The 19729-nt window shown below is 36.8% G+C and overlaps 1 protein-coding gene across 8 annotated transcripts in view; it reads right to left on the minus strand.

The window, feature by feature from the left end:
* Positions 1-19729, minus strand: part of ITSN1 (intersectin 1) — a 145788-nt gene that overhangs the window by 98572 nt on the left and 27487 nt on the right. For 6 of the 8 annotated variants that reach the window (XM_054189257.1, XM_054189255.1, XM_054189254.1 and 3 more), the window contains 4 exons: positions 14717-14776; positions 10134-10226; positions 8048-8111; positions 230-390 (listed from right to left, as the gene is read on the minus strand). In XM_054189257.1, coding sequence (XP_054045232.1) covers positions 230-390; positions 8048-8111; positions 10134-10226; positions 14717-14744 — 346 coding nt within the window. In that variant the 5' untranslated portion in view covers positions 14745-14776. Of the gene's footprint in view, positions 1-229; positions 391-8047; positions 8112-10133; positions 10227-14716; positions 14777-18563; positions 19385-19729 lie in introns of those variants that run through there. The other 2 variants (XM_054189253.1, XM_054189259.1) reach the window with 2 other exon arrangements.

Below are 19729 nucleotides of genomic sequence, written 5' to 3' on the forward strand. Positions count from 1 at the left end.
GCAAACAGGACCTCAACTTACATTATTCAGTATGGTTGAGTGCCAAAAGCTCATTGAGATATTTTTTTTTTGGAGCATGTGCATGCATGTGTCAGCATTTGTTTTTGAGTCCATGTACTTTTAAAAGTACTTTGTCCTAAAATTTTCTTTTAGAAACTGCAAAACAACAATGAAATTCAACTTAGGTTGCTACAATACAAGCTACCAAGGAGGAAAACAAAGAGCTTACCAAATCCTGGTGCACTAGGCAGAGCAATAGGTGGCTGCTTCATGACAGGAGGCAGTGCAGAAGGGAGTTGATAACCTTGTAGTTTTAATTTGATAAGTTTCATAGCTATTGAAAACTCCAACTGATCCATCCTCCCATCATTGTTCATGTCAGCTAGAGCCCTACAAAATACACGATTTTCACAGTTAGACTCTTAAATTATGAACTTCAGGAACTGACCTAGGCGTGTGCATACAGGCATGTATATTCAAGACTAGTTAATTTCCACTCAAAAGAACTATGCCTGGCTAAAAATGGTCATGAAAGAAGACACTGTTTAAACCAAGAGCTTCTTGATTTCTTTCTTAGAGTGATTAATAAATATTTTTAAAGTCAGTTTTCAACTCTTAGAGGAATTACAGTGAAGCATCTAGAGAAGAAGGGTTAACGTAGTTCTACAAAAACTTTGCAAAAATCACACAAATGAAACTACATGGTACTACAAACAGCACCACAGGGAATCAAATGACTTAGTCTGTAAATCTGTATTTTAGCTACACTTAAAAGAAAATGTTCTTTAAATCTGTGCACTTTACTAGACACCATTACATCTGCAAGTGTACAAATGTGTTTTCAGTTAAACAATAGTACTAAAGATAAAACATTGAGCCTAGACCTTGAATAGGCTCTCATGTAAAGTAGTCTGACTTAAACAGTCTTCTTTTTGTTTCTTCATTTGATGGTTAAGAAAACCATGCTCAGCAGGGAATAGGGTTGGGAGGTTAGGGGGGGAGAAGCAGGAAGAATGCTAGTTCCTGCAATTGCAAACCAAAAATCAGAGTAAATGCAAATTAAAAATGTAATTAGTTGTAAACAGAGTTTTAAACATTATGCTTATTTCTTTGCATTCATTTGAAGAATTAAGTACATATTTCAGTATTGGGAATAATACATATTTTTAAGTTCATGCGTACATTTCCATGCCACAGCCATGACAACACAAAGGACCCAGGCAGTCTAGTTAAACCAGAGTTTTATTTCTTATCAAATCCCTGTCAAGGAAAGATTTCATGTTAAGTATGTGAAAAGTTATCAAGAAAATACTGCAATAAATTGACATTTATTTATAATTGTTACTTAAATAAGTAGGTAGTCAGGTAAATGCAGTGGCAAAGCATTCACAAAATAAAAATCCTCTCAACCCAACCAAAAAAAACCCTAGGAAAACTCAATGAAGTGGCAGATCCCAGGAGGGGTTGTCACAGGTCAACCATACATCTTAAGAGTTTCCCCTGGTTTATATCACCAGTAGCATTTCCCAAAAAATGGGGACACTTCAACCCTTCCTAACACTTATAAAACAGCATTTTCAGCAGTGTAGCTGTCTTAATCCATCAATTTTGATGTCACGAGGCTAAATAATACTACTGAAAATCCATCAGCAGTATTTAAAGAAGAAAATCTAGTCAGGAAATGGTAGACTCTGAGGCTTACAGTTAAAAAGAAAAGTACGCATTGCACCACTCCCTGAAAGATGTTGAATTACTACATATATTTCATTGAAGAACAAGTTTTGGCTGTAAGAACTTCTAGGTGTTGTTTCCTGAAGCTTCGTATCACAGGGAAGTTTAATTTATACATAAAATCTGCCTATTCTTGAGTAACTTTCAACCTTCTCCTAATCCCACTACCAGCAAGTCCTTCAAAGCCTAAATTCAGTTAAAATTGATTCTGGGACCCACCTAGCATAATGTGATTTGGATTCAAGCTTCAATGTTGATCGCTTAGTATGTGGTTCTTTTGACAAATAATTAGTTAAAAAGATCCTATTATATCAGTCAGACTTGATATATGGTAGTCCAACCAGCAGGAGGGAAGGCAAGCATGGCAAACCTGGACCAAGAAAAGTACAAATTTGGAATGGGTATCTCCTTTTCCTTGCAGAACACCACTGCTCTAGAGTCTCAGCTTCTGATCGCTCTTCCACAAAGAGCAAGCAACACACTGGTACCTCCTGATGTACTGGCAGGCTAAGTTAAAGTGGAAGATGTCATGTTTTTGTCCTCAAGCAACTTGCAGAGATGAGTGAGAGAACCATAGTGAAGGCAAAGGAGCCTCCATCCTATGGGTGTTAAGCAACAGCAAGGACAGACTGCAATAGCTGTTAATGAAAAATGTGTATTACGAAAGGAGAGGTATAGTTACTTCTAGGAAATAGTTAAAAAGTAGTCTTCTCACATTTTGTTATTGAGATTATCCATGTTCTGTTAATTCTAAAGCACAATTTCTCTGGACATAAAAATACTAAGAGTTTAATAGCTTACATTGTGTCTTTCTGTCCAGTGGGTCTTATATACCGCAAGCCACTATGTGCAAACTTGCAAACAGACTGCATGTACGCAGTATGTTGTGCTTTTCCTCCTATACAATCCAACAGGTATAAAACTCTGCATCTAAAATTTTCTCTACATCAGAAATGTTTATATGAACTTAAAATTCCTGTAAAGAGTCCAAATATATTTTGAAGGAATTCACAGTTTAACTATGACAATTAAGAATACCCACTCTATTTTTCAACAAGAGCATGGAAGTGTCCCACAACACGCTGTAAAATTTTTGCTGCCCAAAATCATCACTTAGGCTTACAAGGAACAGTAACTCAGTACATTTTCATATTCTTCTTCATACACCTTTTACTTTTTACAACTAAAACAGTTAATGTAACATCCATTAGTTGCCACCTATAAACAGCAATGTTAGATTTCTAAAAGTCTCACTTGGGAGAAATACATGCTGCAAGTCTTACAAACCCAAAACATTCAAGAGGCAAAAGGTATTTGGAATGTTAGAATGTCAGAAACTTAACGGCTTAATGTATTTGCTGAAGTGCTCCCTTTCATGGGTTTTGCACTAGGAAGTAAATCAACAGTGAATAAATACCAAGGGTAAGAAAGCCTCATTAGAAAGTTACAGAGTATTAAGAACAATGGAAACCAGGAGAAGATAATTAGCATAATTTGACCAATGCCTACAAGCAGACACCACACCTTTTTGAAGGCAACTAAAGAAAATTCAAAAATATACAACAAGGAAAATGTGGGGCAGTTTTAATGCAAATTTAGTTCAACACTTGCTTAGCCATTCTTCTGTCAGATGCCCAGTGGAAACGGAAAGTAAAAAAACAGGCTTATGTAGCTAGCAAGATGAAGATGTGCATAGGAACAAAGCTAGAGAAATTGATCTGGATAAACCTATTCTAGCAGATTTTTGACTGCACTCCAAGCAGTCAGCGGTCCTCCAAAAGACAACTTGTTCCTCAATATACAGAGAAGTCAGTCAGCTCCATAGTGACCAATTGGCATCGACAGCTCAAATAAACAGTCACAATTTTCCTTACATCTTTGCATCTAAGCAAAGTAATCACACAAGTTGTATTCTTAACAGTCTTATTTGTTCAACCTAAGTGAGTTCTACATCTGCAAATACTTTGATATATAAAATTTAAGCCTTTCCATTACTAAAGCACAGACAGAAGCCCTCAACCTGTTATATGCATAGCCACAAAAATGCAGTAATAGTAAATATCACATTGTAGACAACCTTGATTGTCCAGGTACTATTCACAGAGGGTACTGCTAGAACACAGTAAGTCTTTGCATTCTACATGAGAAAATATTAATTGTCCAGTAACAAGAAACTTCGATGTGCACCAGTCTCATTGCTTTAATTGAACTCCTATTCACATAATCATCAGTAGCTTTCTTTTAATTTAAGATCTGACCTTCCGTTCAACTCATTTACTCTACATCAATGGCTTTGTTATTTAAATTAACAGCACAAATTTCAGTGAGAAAAATTATGTGCACACTACAGAATTTATACACATTTTTACAGCATGCTAACAAAAATCAGCTTTTGTGTGACAAAATCTTTAGTGCAAAAATAGGACAAATTTTCATTTCTAATTACTGAACCTCAAGTCATGCTGTTAAGATTACAGTGCTACTTTTGAATAAATATCACCTTAAATGCAGTGAGTGGCTGACCGGAAACACTACCTAATTTCACTGTTCTGCTTCTAATGAAATTTGGAAGAATGTAGCGTGCTTAAACGTGTTTCATTTAAGGTCTGTCCGGAACCAGTGCAGAGCAGTAAACAGATTAAACATTGACTAAGTATTTATCATATTTTAGAGAACAGGCATGTGTTTATAACAGGGGTTTTCTAATGAGAATAGCTGCAGCGGGCTTCATCACAACGTCAGGTTTCAGGTGCTGACAAAATTCTTCCCCTACAGATCTCTTCCTCCTCCTTTCTCTCCTCTCTTCTGCAGAATGTAAAGACAACTTGATTATTTTCGCATTTATGAGGTGCGGAGACTGAGTATGAGCAGTTTGTTCTGTCAAATATGTTTATGATTAGCCCACAGCAAAAAAAAATTATCTCCATGAAAATAGCATAGTGTTAAAACAAGGAAATCTCCTTGCAGTTTAAAAAACCTGGATTTATTTAGCTTTACATTCCCATATTAGATTATACAATCCCATATTGCATTATAAAACTCATCCATAATTGGAGACGAGAAATTGGGTCTTTAGCATCAGTCAATCAGTGTATACACAGCAAGAGTTACAACTCACAGAATCACCACCCATAATCTTTCACTCGCACACTTGGACACAAATTTAAGAAGGTTATGAGGGAAGCGTATGTCAGAAATATGTGAGTCAACAAATGGCTTTAGCCTGTCCTGAAAAAATAACTAACTCTAAATGCATGAAAAACAGATGGCATTGATTATTTTAGTTCTCATTTAATTCCAGAGAGACAGGCTACACAGAAGATGCTTTTTGAGGCCACCATTCATAAGGGCTTTAGAAGAAAGCCAGATTATTGCCTACTTAAAAACAGTTATCTTCTGAGCTATTGCAGTCTCAATTCAAAGCCTACTTAGAGGCTTCTTAATAGATTACCAGCTTGGCAGACTTCAAAGCCTGTAAAGGGTAGAACAGTAAAGAAGTTGTCACGACAGACCATAATAATTCCACTAATTTGCTTCACTGAGGTCCCACAGACAACTTTTTTCTAAAATGAATGATGAGTAAAAAACACACAGGAATTCTCAATGCTAAAAACCATGGAGCTACTATTTTTAAGGAACATGAACTCTGGGAAAGCTTTGATTAATAGCAGAAATTAAAATAAGATACACTCTTTAGAGTCTCATCTTAGCAAACAATTACACCAACTGCAGAATATTCTCAAAGCAGCTCTTGAGGCAGAAATCATTTAACTGGTACTTCATCTTGCTAGCTAGCATTTCTTGAAGTTCTAGTGAAAGTTATTTTTTGACAATACAAAAAATGTCAATTCAATTTTAATTAAAATATAAGACAGTGAAAATCCTTATGCTGCTCACTTACGCAAAAAAAATTCTCTCACTCATGAGATAATATCTTTGGAAACTCATAGAGATTGCTTTTTCTGCAGAGAGCTCTGAAAGCAATATGGCCAATCACTTATTAGGCAAATCCCCCCTGCAGTTCCTTTGCCAGTTGTGTTTTTCTATGCAAGAACTTCCATAGCAAACAAAACAGATGAAACTTTGTATTAGCATAAGCTTGTCTACATACAGCTGTAGGTAATCCTTTATGAAACAAATGCTAGGCCCCTATCTTGCAGACAGATTAAAATGATCAACTGTATTCAAAATAAGTAGACTCATTAAGAATAAGAAAATGCTTCCAAAACACAACATACATACACTTCCATATTTCTAGGATCAGAAAATTAATCTGAAGAGTTTTAAAAGTTGCTTTAACTTAGATCCCCCTTAAAGACTGTTGTACCTCCCCTTCTCTCCCTCTAATAATCAAATGCTATCTTAAAAAAAAATAATCTATTCAAGAAATAAAGAATACCAATAGAAAAGAAATTTTATACAGCTCCTATCTCTCACAGGGATTCTAGGCTGATTACTCCAGAACTGACCCCTCTATTAAAGTACTCACAGATCTGTATCAATGTTAACAGCCATTTACATAGACAACATCAGAATATGGCTATTAATTGACAAAACAAGTATGCCACTTTGAGATCTTACCCCTGGGAGCTAAGACAAACAATGATTAACATTTCTCAATGCAGTCTTGAGCACACTGTGATGTCCTTTGCAGGCTGCAAGGGACTTCTTGCCACTAAACAGTCTAACTTCTACTTTTGCTGTGGGACAGCAATGGTCTGTGGTAAATTACAAACATTCACTGATAGATCAAAAGAGTTAAATCATTCGACTTGTGGGAAAAGAAGGATGTTTTCCTCTTTTTTTTTTTCTTCCTTTTTTTTGGTCTTTTTAAGAGGTCTTACTACCACTACACGACTGTTTTCCTATTTGGTTATTCTAATTCCAACTGGGAATATGTACAAGTGATCTAGATTTTTACTTAAATCTTTACTTCTCTTAATTCAGATATGATCAAAAAAAAGGAGAGAGACAGTGAGAAAGGAATGTCTACATGCTTTTTTATGATTTATAAAGGCAGCACGAATAAGTTTTAGTTCCGCTTTATTTAAAAAAATGTGCAAGTTCAGGTCTTGTCTCTATGACAACTACAGAACTAGTGGAATGATTCTCTCCCTCTCAAGAGGCTGAAAAACTGAATAATTCAGAGAGGAAGAGATTTTTAGTCAGACTATTTACAACTGTTTAGTTTTGTTAACACCTATTTAAAGCTAATGCCTACAGAACGTTTTTGGAGAAAGGATGTCTTGTTTAAGACAAAACTTCTTTCCCTATTTAATTAAGAGGCAAGACAAGTTCCAAAGGGACATCTGAACTCTCACTGAGTCTTCAGAAAATAAGATAACCAGACCAGATTTGATATTTGTAAGATGAAGATAATTTGAAAAGAAAATAAGCTATTTATTTAAAAGCCATATAAATCCAGCCACTTTTAGGCGTGTATATTTCCAAAGCAACTGTTTTTCTTGCAAGAGAATAATTCTCTTCTTCCTCCAGTCAGAGCAAGATTCTGCCTTTAGAAGTCCATACTACAACAAAAAGTTTTTATAACTTCAATAAACTACTCTGTCTTTCAAACAACAGAGGAAAAGTTAAATAGATTTGTTAAAAGTTATCCATCCCACTGCTGCTTTTTTCCAATCTAGAATGAGAACCAGCATTATTTCATTCTGTCTAGCACCAAAAAAAAGTTTTAGTAGTAATGTAAGTTATGAATAATCCATGCAAGTTAGCACGTCCGAGTTTGGCAGCGTCATATAATTTGGAGTAGAAACAATTGCAATCCTGCATGAAGAGGCTGGTAGATTGTAGAAAAAGTTTGTGATGCGTAATATACAGCAATGGAGATTTTGATTTGTCTAAACTCATCAAGGAATAGTAAAAATTTCAAGCTGTATCTCCAACTACAATGGAAATAGTCTATGCCAGTCTTCATTTTTGTAACAAATTTTGAAAGTCTTGCATAGGCTCCTGTTAGAAGATTTTTAATACCAATTACTGCGCTTAGCAGCTGTATTAGGACAGTTTTAATAAAGTTGAAAGCATTTAGTAATTTGAAATGAGGGTTGAAAATTGACAACTTCAAAAATGCCGTTTGAAGAAGGATGCCTACTTCCAATAACTGAAACTAGTAACTTAAAAACTCAGCTAAAACATACTACAAAGCATATTTGCCTTGTAGACTTTTGGAAAGCACACTGAACTAAACTGGTGATTTTAAACCCCAGACTGTGAAATACAGTTACTGTCCAAATCTGTACCAGTAAACCGCTCTGTGACATAACTGCAATTCTCCCGTCCCCTCCCACATACTCACCATATCTGTGCTAATACCGGTTGAGGTAACCCAGATTGAAAAAAAAAGTTTCTAGCTTGATCACCTATAAAATAAATAGGACATCATTTCAGAAAATGCTAAAAATACCTGTAAGAGAAAAGAGGAAATCATGACTCAAAAATATCTAAAACAGAAGCAACAGTAAACCCATAAATACTTAATGCTACGCATACATAACAGAGTATGAGATTTAAGCTTATTTTGTCACTTGCAAACCTACCAGGTATTTCCAACAAGCACATACTGTTTAAGCCTGCAACAGACTGCACCACATGAAGCCAACTGGGCATACACATTTAGGACAATGGGAAACTCATGGTTCACAGTGCCTAATCTGTGCTAATGGCTCTCTTTGCAGGAATCATATGCCTTGTGAGAAGAAGAAAATTTTTTCTTCCAGGAAAGTATGTATCAATATAAACTCTAGCTTAGATTTTTTGGAAGTACAATGCCAGTGAGCTAGCACAAACTAAAATAGGTGGTCTTTACCCTGATGTGAACCTGATAAGCCACCATTAAAGAAAGCAATGGAGTATTTCAAAGTTATTTTCCAACCATCAATTAAAAGTAAGGATAGCAATACAATTACAAAAAGATTAGATACTTGGAAATGTGGCCTGTAAAGGAAAGTTGTAAACAGACTAGAAACACAGCACTAAATATCAAAGGAGGTCAAGAGTAGTATTTTGTACCACAACTGTCATGTAACAGAAGCAGAAACAATCAATTATATACTTAGAGGCACGTATGGCTGTGATGAGACTCTGCTAAGAATCTGATTCCAATTTCACACTCTGGAAATCCTCTTGATGGATCAGGCAGCAAGAAAGGTAAAGCACTTCTCTACCTTTCCTTTCAATTGAGCACCAGAGTTTAGATAGCACTAAAGAAAATTAAATGCAACAAAACAAACTAACAAAAGAGTAGGCTTCTTATTGACTTTAAAACCAAAGCAAGTTAGTGGTGTTCAATGAAAATTTAGTAGGATCAGTGCAATTCCTTTACTTGAAGCTTTGCTTCCCACTACTTAAATCAATTTTGCCATTTAGATTTTTTAAAGAGGTCATCCACACTGACTTCACTAGTTTAAACAATCAGTTTCTGAAACAGATTTCAGTTAAATTGAGACATCTTTATTTAAACAGATTTATTAATCTGTTAGAATGCTAGCATGGTGGGTTGGTCCCAGGCAGAATCTAGGCACCAAAGTCAATCACTCACTTCCCTTCCCCCAGCAGGATAGAGAAGGGAATAGGGAGAGCAAAAGTGAGAAGACTCAGAAAACTTGTTGGTCACGATAAAAACAGTTTAATAAGTGAAAGCGTACAAAAAAAAAAACCCACAAGTGATGCAAAAGTAATCACTTGCCTCCTCCCTCAAGCTCAGTCTCTGAGCAACAGCTACGTTGGAAGACAACAGCCCTCCCCCCAGTTTTTCTTAAGCATGGTGATATGGGATAACCCTTTAGTCAGTTTGGGTCAGCTGTCCTTGCTGTGTCCCCTTCCCAACTTCTTGCCCACCCCCAGCAAGGCTGGGGGTAGTGCAGAGTGAGAAACGGTGAAAGCCTTGAGGCTTTGCAAGGACTGTTCAGCCATAGCCAAAACATCCAAAATACAGCACCATACAGGCTGCTATGACGAAAGTTAACTCCTTCTCAGCCAGACTCAGTACAGTGAGTTAATTTACTGAGCACATTAAAAGAACTATAAATATTACTAGACATCAGGGTGATTCCACATCCTGAATTCTAACTCTACGGTTTCTATCTATTGTGGCTCTACACAATAGAACTGCTTCAGAGAGCCACAGTTATAAATAATTTTAATCCTACTTACAGAAAATCAAGTGGCATAAACCAGGTATATAGCTGGTAAATAACAGAAAAATACCAGAAAAGATGGGGTTGATATGGCAAGGCATATGAGAAATGGGATATAAAATGAGGAAGATCAGTTCAATTTTTTAAATTCTTACGCCCAAATGTTTCCCAGGCAACTCTGTACATATTCCGGCTCATTAGCTAAGATTTAATTAAATGAAATTAAAGTGAAAACTATTTCATTACCAGTGATAAATCCAGATGTTGGTTTCAGACTATGGAACTGTTGATCATGTTTAGCTCTTTCCTCCACAGTAATAGCCCAGATATCCAGGTTGCCTAGTTCAAAAGAAATGGAGAAATAAAATTAAGAAACATTATCTAAAAACTACATTATTTTTATTTCTGAGTGTAATTATATCATATCATACTGGACCGCTGAAAACAACATACACAGAGAAGCCATTCATCCAAAGTCTATAGTTGAAAGCTCTATGAATCCTGAACTAGCCAGTTAGGACTTATGAACTTACCAGAACTAAGTGTTACCAAATTAAGATAACTGCTGAGTATTGATTCACTTATCTGGCTCATACAAAAATTCAAGTCACAACCAGGCTACTCAAAGTGGAATCAAACTTACAAATGGGCTATTAAAAGACACCATCAGCATGCCAGAGGATATAATGCAAAAAGTTCGTAACACTAGATATTTAGGGGGTGGGAGGTCATTTGCCTCCCAGAGCACATACAGCTGAAACGCAGGTTCTTTTAACTAAAAGGTACTCCAAATAATCAGTTGTGTACACCTTCCTTACTTGCCTAGGAAAAGTCCTATTCAACCAGATAGTAAACATTTTTCATGGGCAAAAACAGCAGCAGCAGCTGTTCTCTTTTGAGAATGAGAAATCTGAATAAGAATATGTTATGCAGACCGGATTCTTCACACCACACAAAATCGGAGGTGAATATTTAGTTTACATTGAGATCTACTACCCTTCTACAGTGCCATGCTTACACAATGCTTTCTCCAGTTCTGCCTCCATTTTTGCATCAGTTTCTCTCTCTCTTCTTGCAGACATTTCACTTTCATCCTTCAGATTATTTGTACTCAGAGAAAACATATCTCAACTTCCACTTCAGGCCTCCAATGAACTCTCTAACGCTGTGTTTCAGGTTTGTCTCAATGACTTCTAACCAGTAAAAATTATGATTTCAACATCTGTAGAACTACATGCACTGGTGCACCTTCCTGTAACACCTACTGTATAGGAATGTAATGATATGAAGGCATCTAAGTTAATGGAATCACTGTTTTATTGAAGTAATATAAAAAGATAAGATGTAGATTTGCAGAAAAATAAAGAGGAGATCTAGCATTCACTCTGTCTCAGCACTAAATTCTCAGAGATTAAATTTCAGGTAATAAGGTCCACAAATACAACAAGTACTTCAAACTGCTTGTACCCTGAGGCAGAATCAGACTCAGCAGTTATGAAGAACGTGAGAATTTCCTGCTTGTTTCTGATATTTAAAATCTACTTTCATGTGGCAAAACACACTTTGGAGAGAAAAGGAAACGGACAAAGGGAAGAAAAACATTCCTTTAAATGGTAGATTTCATTAATGAAAGAAAAGCTGCATTCTTGGTAAAAAATTATCATGTCAGTTTCAGGTAACCTATTCTAGAAAAGCAGCAGACAGGTCAATAATACCTAAATTCAAAGAAAGGACATTTTAAGATTAGTTCAAAAGTCCCAGAATTTTACTGATTAAGCTCACAGAGGCACTGTAAACAGATTTCATAGCTGTGCTCCCTGTGGAGATGAAACAGGATTCTTCTTTGTATATGAACCTCCCAAAACACAATAGTTCAGCTAAGCAATTATCTCCCCCATCTTCTCATGAACTCCTGACAGGTGGAAAGGAACGGTGTTGATTAAGACTTTACGACCAGTATGCAGACTAGGCCAACTAGTCTAGGCCAACTAGGAACAGATGAACATCTCCCTGTATTGGAAACATGACAACTCCAGCCTAAGATCCTAAGGCTGGGTGCGTTAGCTTACAAAAAGAGGGAGAATTCCTTGAATATAAAGTGGGGAGAAAAAAACCAAAACAAAAAACCAACATGAAATTTGCAATAATTCGTTGGCTTGCTCTCTCTCAGTTTGAGGTACACATGATTCCGGTACCAAAAAAAAAAAAACCCTAACAAAAACCCACAAACAACACAACAACAAAAAATAAACCAGCTCTTCCTATCCTTCCACAAAGGAGGCAATAATACTCAGAACTAAAAACTCTTACGGCATGAGGTAACTAAAAACATATTCTATTAACTATTTAAAAAAAATAATTGTTGATTTCTTGTCTGTAGTCCCTGTACTAGTACAAATGATTGTCATTATTTACTCTTCCAGATAGAGATTTGGTTGGTATTGAAACAATATGAACATCAAAAGAGCCTATGTTAAACCAAGCAAGCCTAGTAGCCTCTTCAGTCAGAAAAGTATGAGATGAATGACATCTCTGGCGTTGCCTTGTTTCCATCTTCTGTTATTTGAGCAAACAATAAGACCTATGGGAGGGCATGAAGCAGGATCTTACTGAACACCAAGACATCATTCATGGCTTCAGATTCTGGATGCCAATACAGAGGTTGTGAGGCTTTTCAAGATATTTGGATACAAAAAAGGCAGTCACCAAACCACAAAATTGACTCATAAGCAAGCTATTCTTGAATGCAGTGGCAAGCCCTCTAATCATCTTTTATTTTGCATAGCTTAGCAATCACCTCATCTGCAAAAGCGAAGCAGTGGGCTCTCATATATAAGCTGGGCATTTTCTTCTCCTGGACAAACAGACAGAAGGTTGAGCATACCACATTCTTCCCAGTAATTATAAAAATCCTACCATGCCTACTTTTTTTTTTTTTTAATTAGTAATCCTTAAAATGACCAGCGTTCTGGAATATCAATGAGTCACCCCAATTTAAATATTGGGTGCTATGCTGGGGATGATAAATTTCCCCATAAAAATTGGAATTTTCTTTACACCATTTTTTTCTTCTCACAACAATCTTTTTGCTGTCATTCTTCTAAGAGGAGGTATGACGCTATTTGGTAGACTTGGCTCAAGTATGACTATCATAACAAATTTCCCTCACATCACATTAAAAATCAAAGATACTCCGGAAACTACATTAGCCACATGCTTATTTCAACTTCTTCTTTGCGGATGAGAAAATTTGTTTGAGCAGAAATAGTTAATTCCTTCCTAAAGCCTTGTACTAGAGTTAACAGGATCCTGAACAACAGATGTAAGATCAAATGGTAACATATAAAGTTGAAAAAAGAAAGCTGCTATCCATGTGTGATACAATGAAAACTCTCTGAAGATGGCAGAGAAGAATACTGTGTAGACAAGATTCCCAGTAAGCTTGTGTGTCCATGTTTAAATATGGGTGCATGCAAAGCACAGCCCTAAGTAACCAAAAAGGAAACACTTCAGTCGAAACAAGCAGATTTTTTTCACATCATGACTTCTCTTAGATTGTGAAAAACATGGTGAAATGAAGCTATTCAGAACTTTTTACATGATCTGAAAGGGTATCCTACGTGAAACTGTCCGGTGAGTTTATTTGCTCAAAGCTTTCGGTAGCCACTTTCACTCCCAAAATGAGGAAGTCTTGGACCAAACAAGATTTCATTCACAGAGGGCTGGACTTAAAGATAATCGAGGCAATGAATTGCAGCTTCTGATTATATGTTTGCTCTAGCTATCATGTGAAAAAAGATGCTTCTGTTGTGCTTTATGGACTGGCAGAGATTGCATCCAATCAACTGTGTTTAACAAGGATTGGGTTTCTCTAACAACATACTCTGAATAACATGTGTGTTTCCTGAAGTCTCCTACTGAAACACTAACACTAGATACAAATTCTTAGCTATATCCAATGTTCCTAGCTGCAGCTGATCCAAAAAAACAGACTTCCATATATATTTATACACATACACACACTTTTTTGTGTGTTTTTGTATGCATATTTATGTGTATACATGTATATACAACCACACAACAAGAATCATACCTGCATCTCCAGAGAAAAGCCCTTAACAGATGCAACATTTAAGTGGAACCAAACTAGTTACTTAAGGTCTCAGAACTAAATTTTATCTTTATAAGCTTTCTTCAGATCAGTTGCAAAACTGGGCTCAAGAACGTCTTTCATGTTAATAGCAAAAAGTAATGTCTCTATCGCACTACCAGAACCCTTCCTGGATCCTTCAAAAAGACTGAAGTTCAAGATGCCATACCTTCCCCTGTTAAAAATGGAGAGCTAAAAAATGCAGCATCTTTGTTCTAATCTACACATGGATTATGGGACAATAAGGAAAAGAAATTTGAAGTGATAGCATCCAAAGGCATCTGCTGTACTTTTAGCAATTAAAAAGTCCAGGAATCCTCAAAGAAAAAGCATATCCAACTGTTAGCCATGACTAGCACAGAATTAGGCTATGCCCTACTGCCAGTGGTTGAGTGGCCTGAATCTGCGCTACAGTTCCAAACTGTAGGACTGTAACGGATCAATGCACAAAAGAGGGATACAGCACAGCTTTTCTGTTTGACTCTTCTGAGATGCCTCTGCAAAATTTCACGTGTGTTCTCCAATTGATCTGCAAAACCATCACAAATCAGATAAACTATCATCTCAGAAATATATACTATCCATAAACACTTCCATACAGAGCATATTTGGAAAGCAATAGATTTATGCAGAGTTTTTGCATATAAGAATAGTTCAGAATACACTATAAACAACTTACCCCCAAAAGGTGTTGGAAACTGAGCCATGGTTCTTTCACTTTTAGCTTGTTAATAGATGCCTGAAAAAGAAAAAAAAAAGATAATAAAGTTACATTATCTTCCATCTTGGATATATTTTCTGTACCACCACATAATTAATGGGTACAGCAAAAATAAAGGCAATGAAGAAGCAGGATCATATAAATACTACATGCAAGAACTGTTACTTACAAGAGAACTGGTCTGATTTTTTGCACTACCCTATGCATCCATGAGTGCATTTTCATACTAGTAAATAGCTACATTTCAGTTCTGTTTAAAGAATGTCCTCAAAAACAATCTTCATTTACAATCAATCAGCAACGTAGTACAGAACAGAGCTAACTCAGCCACAACAGAGGAGATCTCAGTGACACTGCTCAAGGCTGCATTATTTTACCAGGTGTTAGAGCTCTGCTCCTAGTTAAGAGCAAAATTGACTCTATTTCCAACTGTTGAAAACGTTCAACATTATCAGTGATCTGGTTTTTTATTCCCAACAGAAAAACTCGTGAAATGCACTGTTTTGCTTAGAGTTCCTTTGTTTTAAACAAATTACATTAAAAAATGAAACTAAGATTTCAAGACTGCTTTACCCCCAAACTAATAAGCACATTTAATAAGCACATCTGAACGAACAAAGTGCTAAAGGTGACATCCCAAGCAAAACCACATTAGTTGGAGGGAGATACTCTCAAGTTATCACTGCTTGCTTTTCAAATAAAAGCAATCCACACAGTCTAGAAATTTAATCTTTAAAGAAAAACGAAAACATTTTTCTTACTCCACACAAAGACTGACATGAACTGCCTGAGCCACGAGGACAATAGCTAGCAACAGAGCCACAAAACAATGAAAAAGCAGCCTCTTGTCCTACTAGATTCCACTCATGTTTTCCAGGCAACAGGAGAAAAGCGAAAAAAAACAGAATCAGAAGGAGAATAATTTAGACTGCTTGAACAGCAGCAGAAATTTATCAATATCACTAAGAAAAGGCATTAACTTGCATCAACAATTTCCTTTTGTGTGAATTTCTTGTTTGCTCCCCTCCCCATCCCCCTTTCACACTTCCCACATACTCTTCTGGCTTCCAACTTGGGAACCTACTATATATACACTCCACAGATGTCACTGCAGAAAAACCCACAGCACTTTTGTAAGCCAGTCTCCCCATTAGTTGTAATTTAGAGAACCATGAAAAAAATACTGAATTTTTTTTCTCATAATTTGGCAGAGCAACGAAGCATGGTACATGACTCAGAAACCTTCCTTCCAAATGCCAGGTAACACAGCCAATACTATTTTCATGCACAGCAAGCATTATCTCAAAAGCTTAAGATCACATGCGTACTGATACAGTGTCTTCAGAATAAGTTGTCTTAGTGGTATGGCTCTTTCAAAAGCGTTTCTAAGTGCTAGAAGATCAGCACTTTAATCTTTGCTTATGTTTTCTTACTCTACTCTGTTGCAGGCAATACCTCTATTATGCTTCTATTTTTTAAAAATGCAAGCAAACTCTAGTTAAAAAAAAAAGAAAAAAAAAAGAGTTCTCTGAACTTCCACACATATACTCTTGAATCTTACAGCACAGGCAGTTTTTATGCTTGAGTGTTAAAAAGATAACATGAGAGAGCAGAGCACAGATTCTCTTCCTATTTCAATATCCCAGAGTATGCAGAAGGACAGGAAAAGTACTTGGAGCAGTAAAAAGGAAGACAAGAGACTTGAAAAGGAGAACTAGAGAGTAGGTTGGGGAAGGGGGGTGGTGGTGGTGGTTGTTTTGGTTTGGGTTTTTTTTGCAAGCTAGGAAAACTTAAATATTGTAAATACTGGGACAGAAGAGTGCATAAAAGGATTGAAATTGTTCAGCCGCTTAAGGGAAGATACTCCTCCACAGATTACTAATACTCCAAAGGAATTGGTAGTTTATTCTTCCTCTACCTTGAACACATCAGAAAGAGGGGAAGGAGTGGGAAGTCTCAAGACTAGCCCTGTGCTGGATGCCAAAGAAAGCATAAACCATTCTAAAGAGCTTCTGGAGAGAAAGAAAAGAAAAAGAAAAAAAACCCAGGAGTTAGCAGTAAACAGATTAAATAGCAATGGGTAAAGCAGAGAAAAGGAGCAGAAAGCTATGTTTAAGCTTGAGAGACTGAAAAACAAAATAGAATAGACTGCAGACAGACATACAATAGGAAGCAGACGGATGGAGAGAAAGATCAACATATTCCAGTAAGACAGTAATTAAAGTTTGCTGTTTATTGCCAATGTAACACCCAATTTCCACAACCAGAGGTTTCATTTTACATGCCCGAGGTGACACCAAGGGCCCTAACTCTACAGGAATTAAACTTCGCAACCGTGGACAGTTGATTCCAACAATTCAGGGTCTGTTATATACAAAAATGAGGGTTAAAAGAGATCAGAAATTTCACAGCATTCCAATATTAACTTCTTAGTTTTTAGTTTAAGTATCAAAGAGCCAGAGAACCTGTCCTCCAAGGAAAGACTGAAGGAGTTAGGTCTTTTCTCCCAGCAGAAAAAAGACTCACGGGGACCTCATCACAGTAGTCCAGTATTTAAAGGGTGGCTACAAAGAGGACGGAGGCTTTCTCTTCACAAGACATCAGATAAAGAAGGGGCAATGGCTACAAGTTGCACTGGGAGAGCTTTCATATCAATGTAAGAAAGGAATTTTTTACATTGAGATCAATCACTGGAATAACCTCCCCAAGGAGATCATAGAGTCCCCATCACTGGAGATTTTCAATATGAGGTTGGACAGGGTGCTAGATAATCTCATCTAGGCTCCCAGGAAAGGTTGGACCAAATGGTCTTTCGAGGTCCATTCTGACCTAGGCTATTCTATGGTTCTATTTTTTGCATTGAAGATCTCTGGGATGGAGACTAGGTATTATTGATCCAAAAAGCATCTGGCATAGTCATTATATTATAAATGTATCATGTGTTTTTGAATTATTGTAATGAAAATACAAGCACTGACATTCCAATTTGCAATATTATTTTGAAACATTAACAAATTGTTCTACATCTGCATTCCTCATACCCTAATCTCTACTGGTTCCACAACAGCGTTAACTCCTCTGCCTTCGTTGTTCATCCCGAGGCCCCCAACAAGAAAGAACGCATAGTCAAAATAAAAATCATGTAGGAACCAACTGACCAGAAAGCTGCCAGAAAAACAGAATGGGTAAACTGAGCTCCGTACCATTCCCTTCAGGAAAGCAGTAATTTCTCTCTAACTAACTACTGATATTCATGTTTGCAGGAACTTCAGTCTCTCGGAAAATTTTTGAACTCCATCAAATTCAACTGACATTGACCATTGAGTTCAGAAATTATTCAAGCAGGAGGAAGGAGAGACAATAAGGGGAACCACAACTGCACTGTCAGTCAATTGTTGAGAAACACAACTGCACTGTCAGTCAATTGTATGCACTGTTTTGTTAGAAAGCCAGCACAAAACTCTTACCACAAGCAAAATTATGCTAGTAATGAACTGTTAAATAACTGTTCATCAAATAATTTATTTTCCACAAGAATCAGAAGATGCAACAGATTCTAAAAGCAGTATGAAGTAAGAACAATACAGAACACTGAGCTATTCACCTTTACTTGTCCACAAAAAACCATCCCTACCCTGAGATTTGACAAAAAAATCCAACATTAAACACTTCCTTCTAACATACATCACTTAATCTATAAATAACAGAGAGATATACATCTAATCTACACACAATATAAACCACTAAACACTACGATTATTCACAAGTTCTGTACTTCCCAACTCTCCAGAAAAGGCATACACACCAGCTTTCAAATTCACAGAGTGGCAGCCACATCAACCATCCTGCATGCCCTCTCCTCACAAAGGTCTGTGCAGCACCACAACGTGTTTGTGTTCTCAGGCCAGTGAAAGCACTGTAACGAACAAATGATGTTCCAGTAGATCAATAATCTGCAAATGCACACAAGACCCATTATACACATCTGCTCTCTATAATTCTTTTCTGCACAGGATTATTACACTACATTGTTATGAGCAGGCAGAAAGGATGCTGGTTGTGAGTATTGTTTCAGTTTCACTCAACATCTACTGTGTTCAGGGGTTTTACCTCTCTGTCACTTGGGAGGTGGAAAGCCCACAAAGTCTGGGAGTGAACATTTCCAGTGAGGAAAGTGGGGAAAGAGAAGAGTGTTATCTCTCAAAAATAATGGAGCTGATAGGACCAGATGAGCCTACACTTTTCAGTCTGAAGACCCAACGCTATTTCTCAGAGGTAAGGAAATGGGCAATACTCGGAGGTAGGTTCTCAGCCCTGATTTGTCTTCCACTGTGGCAATCCTACCGGAATACATACAATCCTCCCATCCATGATCTCCCACAGACTTCAGAGCGCAACGAGGCTTTCCCCATGCCTGATCATGGGGGATGACGGAATGTCATACCGGCACACGGATGTAAAGTGTAGAACAAACATCAGGACCAAGGCATTCAAACAGGCATAACTTTCATATTCTCTACAACTAGAACTTTCATAATCTACACAGTTATTTTTATATACAAAAAAAAGTGTTAAAACATACATTTAAAAGGTTATTTTATCAGGAAAATTTGCTTACACCCAGCTCTGAGCAAGGGAGACAAGGAAATGCCCAGACATCTCAGCTGTTAGCACTCTCTCTTCCATCTTACACTATTGCAGGTAAGCCCAGAAATATTTTATTTCCCATCTTTCACTCCAAATAATTTAAGCTCTTCTCATAAACCAATATTCTATATAGAAGCAGTAGTCTCTTTGATATATACTAGAAGTACTCTTTTAACATTCTGCTCCTCCTTAAAGGAGTGCTTTCTAGACTAAAAGTTATTCATATAAATGTAAAATTTAAACATACACAGAGACTAACTCCATATGTACATAAGCCCAGACTGTATCTAAATTTAAGCACTGATGCCTTATCTAAGTTTTTAC

This window comes from Rissa tridactyla, chromosome 1 (genome assembly GCF_028500815.1).
Source record: "Rissa tridactyla isolate bRisTri1 chromosome 1, bRisTri1.patW.cur.20221130, whole genome shotgun sequence".
Taxonomy (NCBI): Eukaryota; Metazoa; Chordata; class Aves; order Charadriiformes; family Laridae; genus Rissa; species Rissa tridactyla.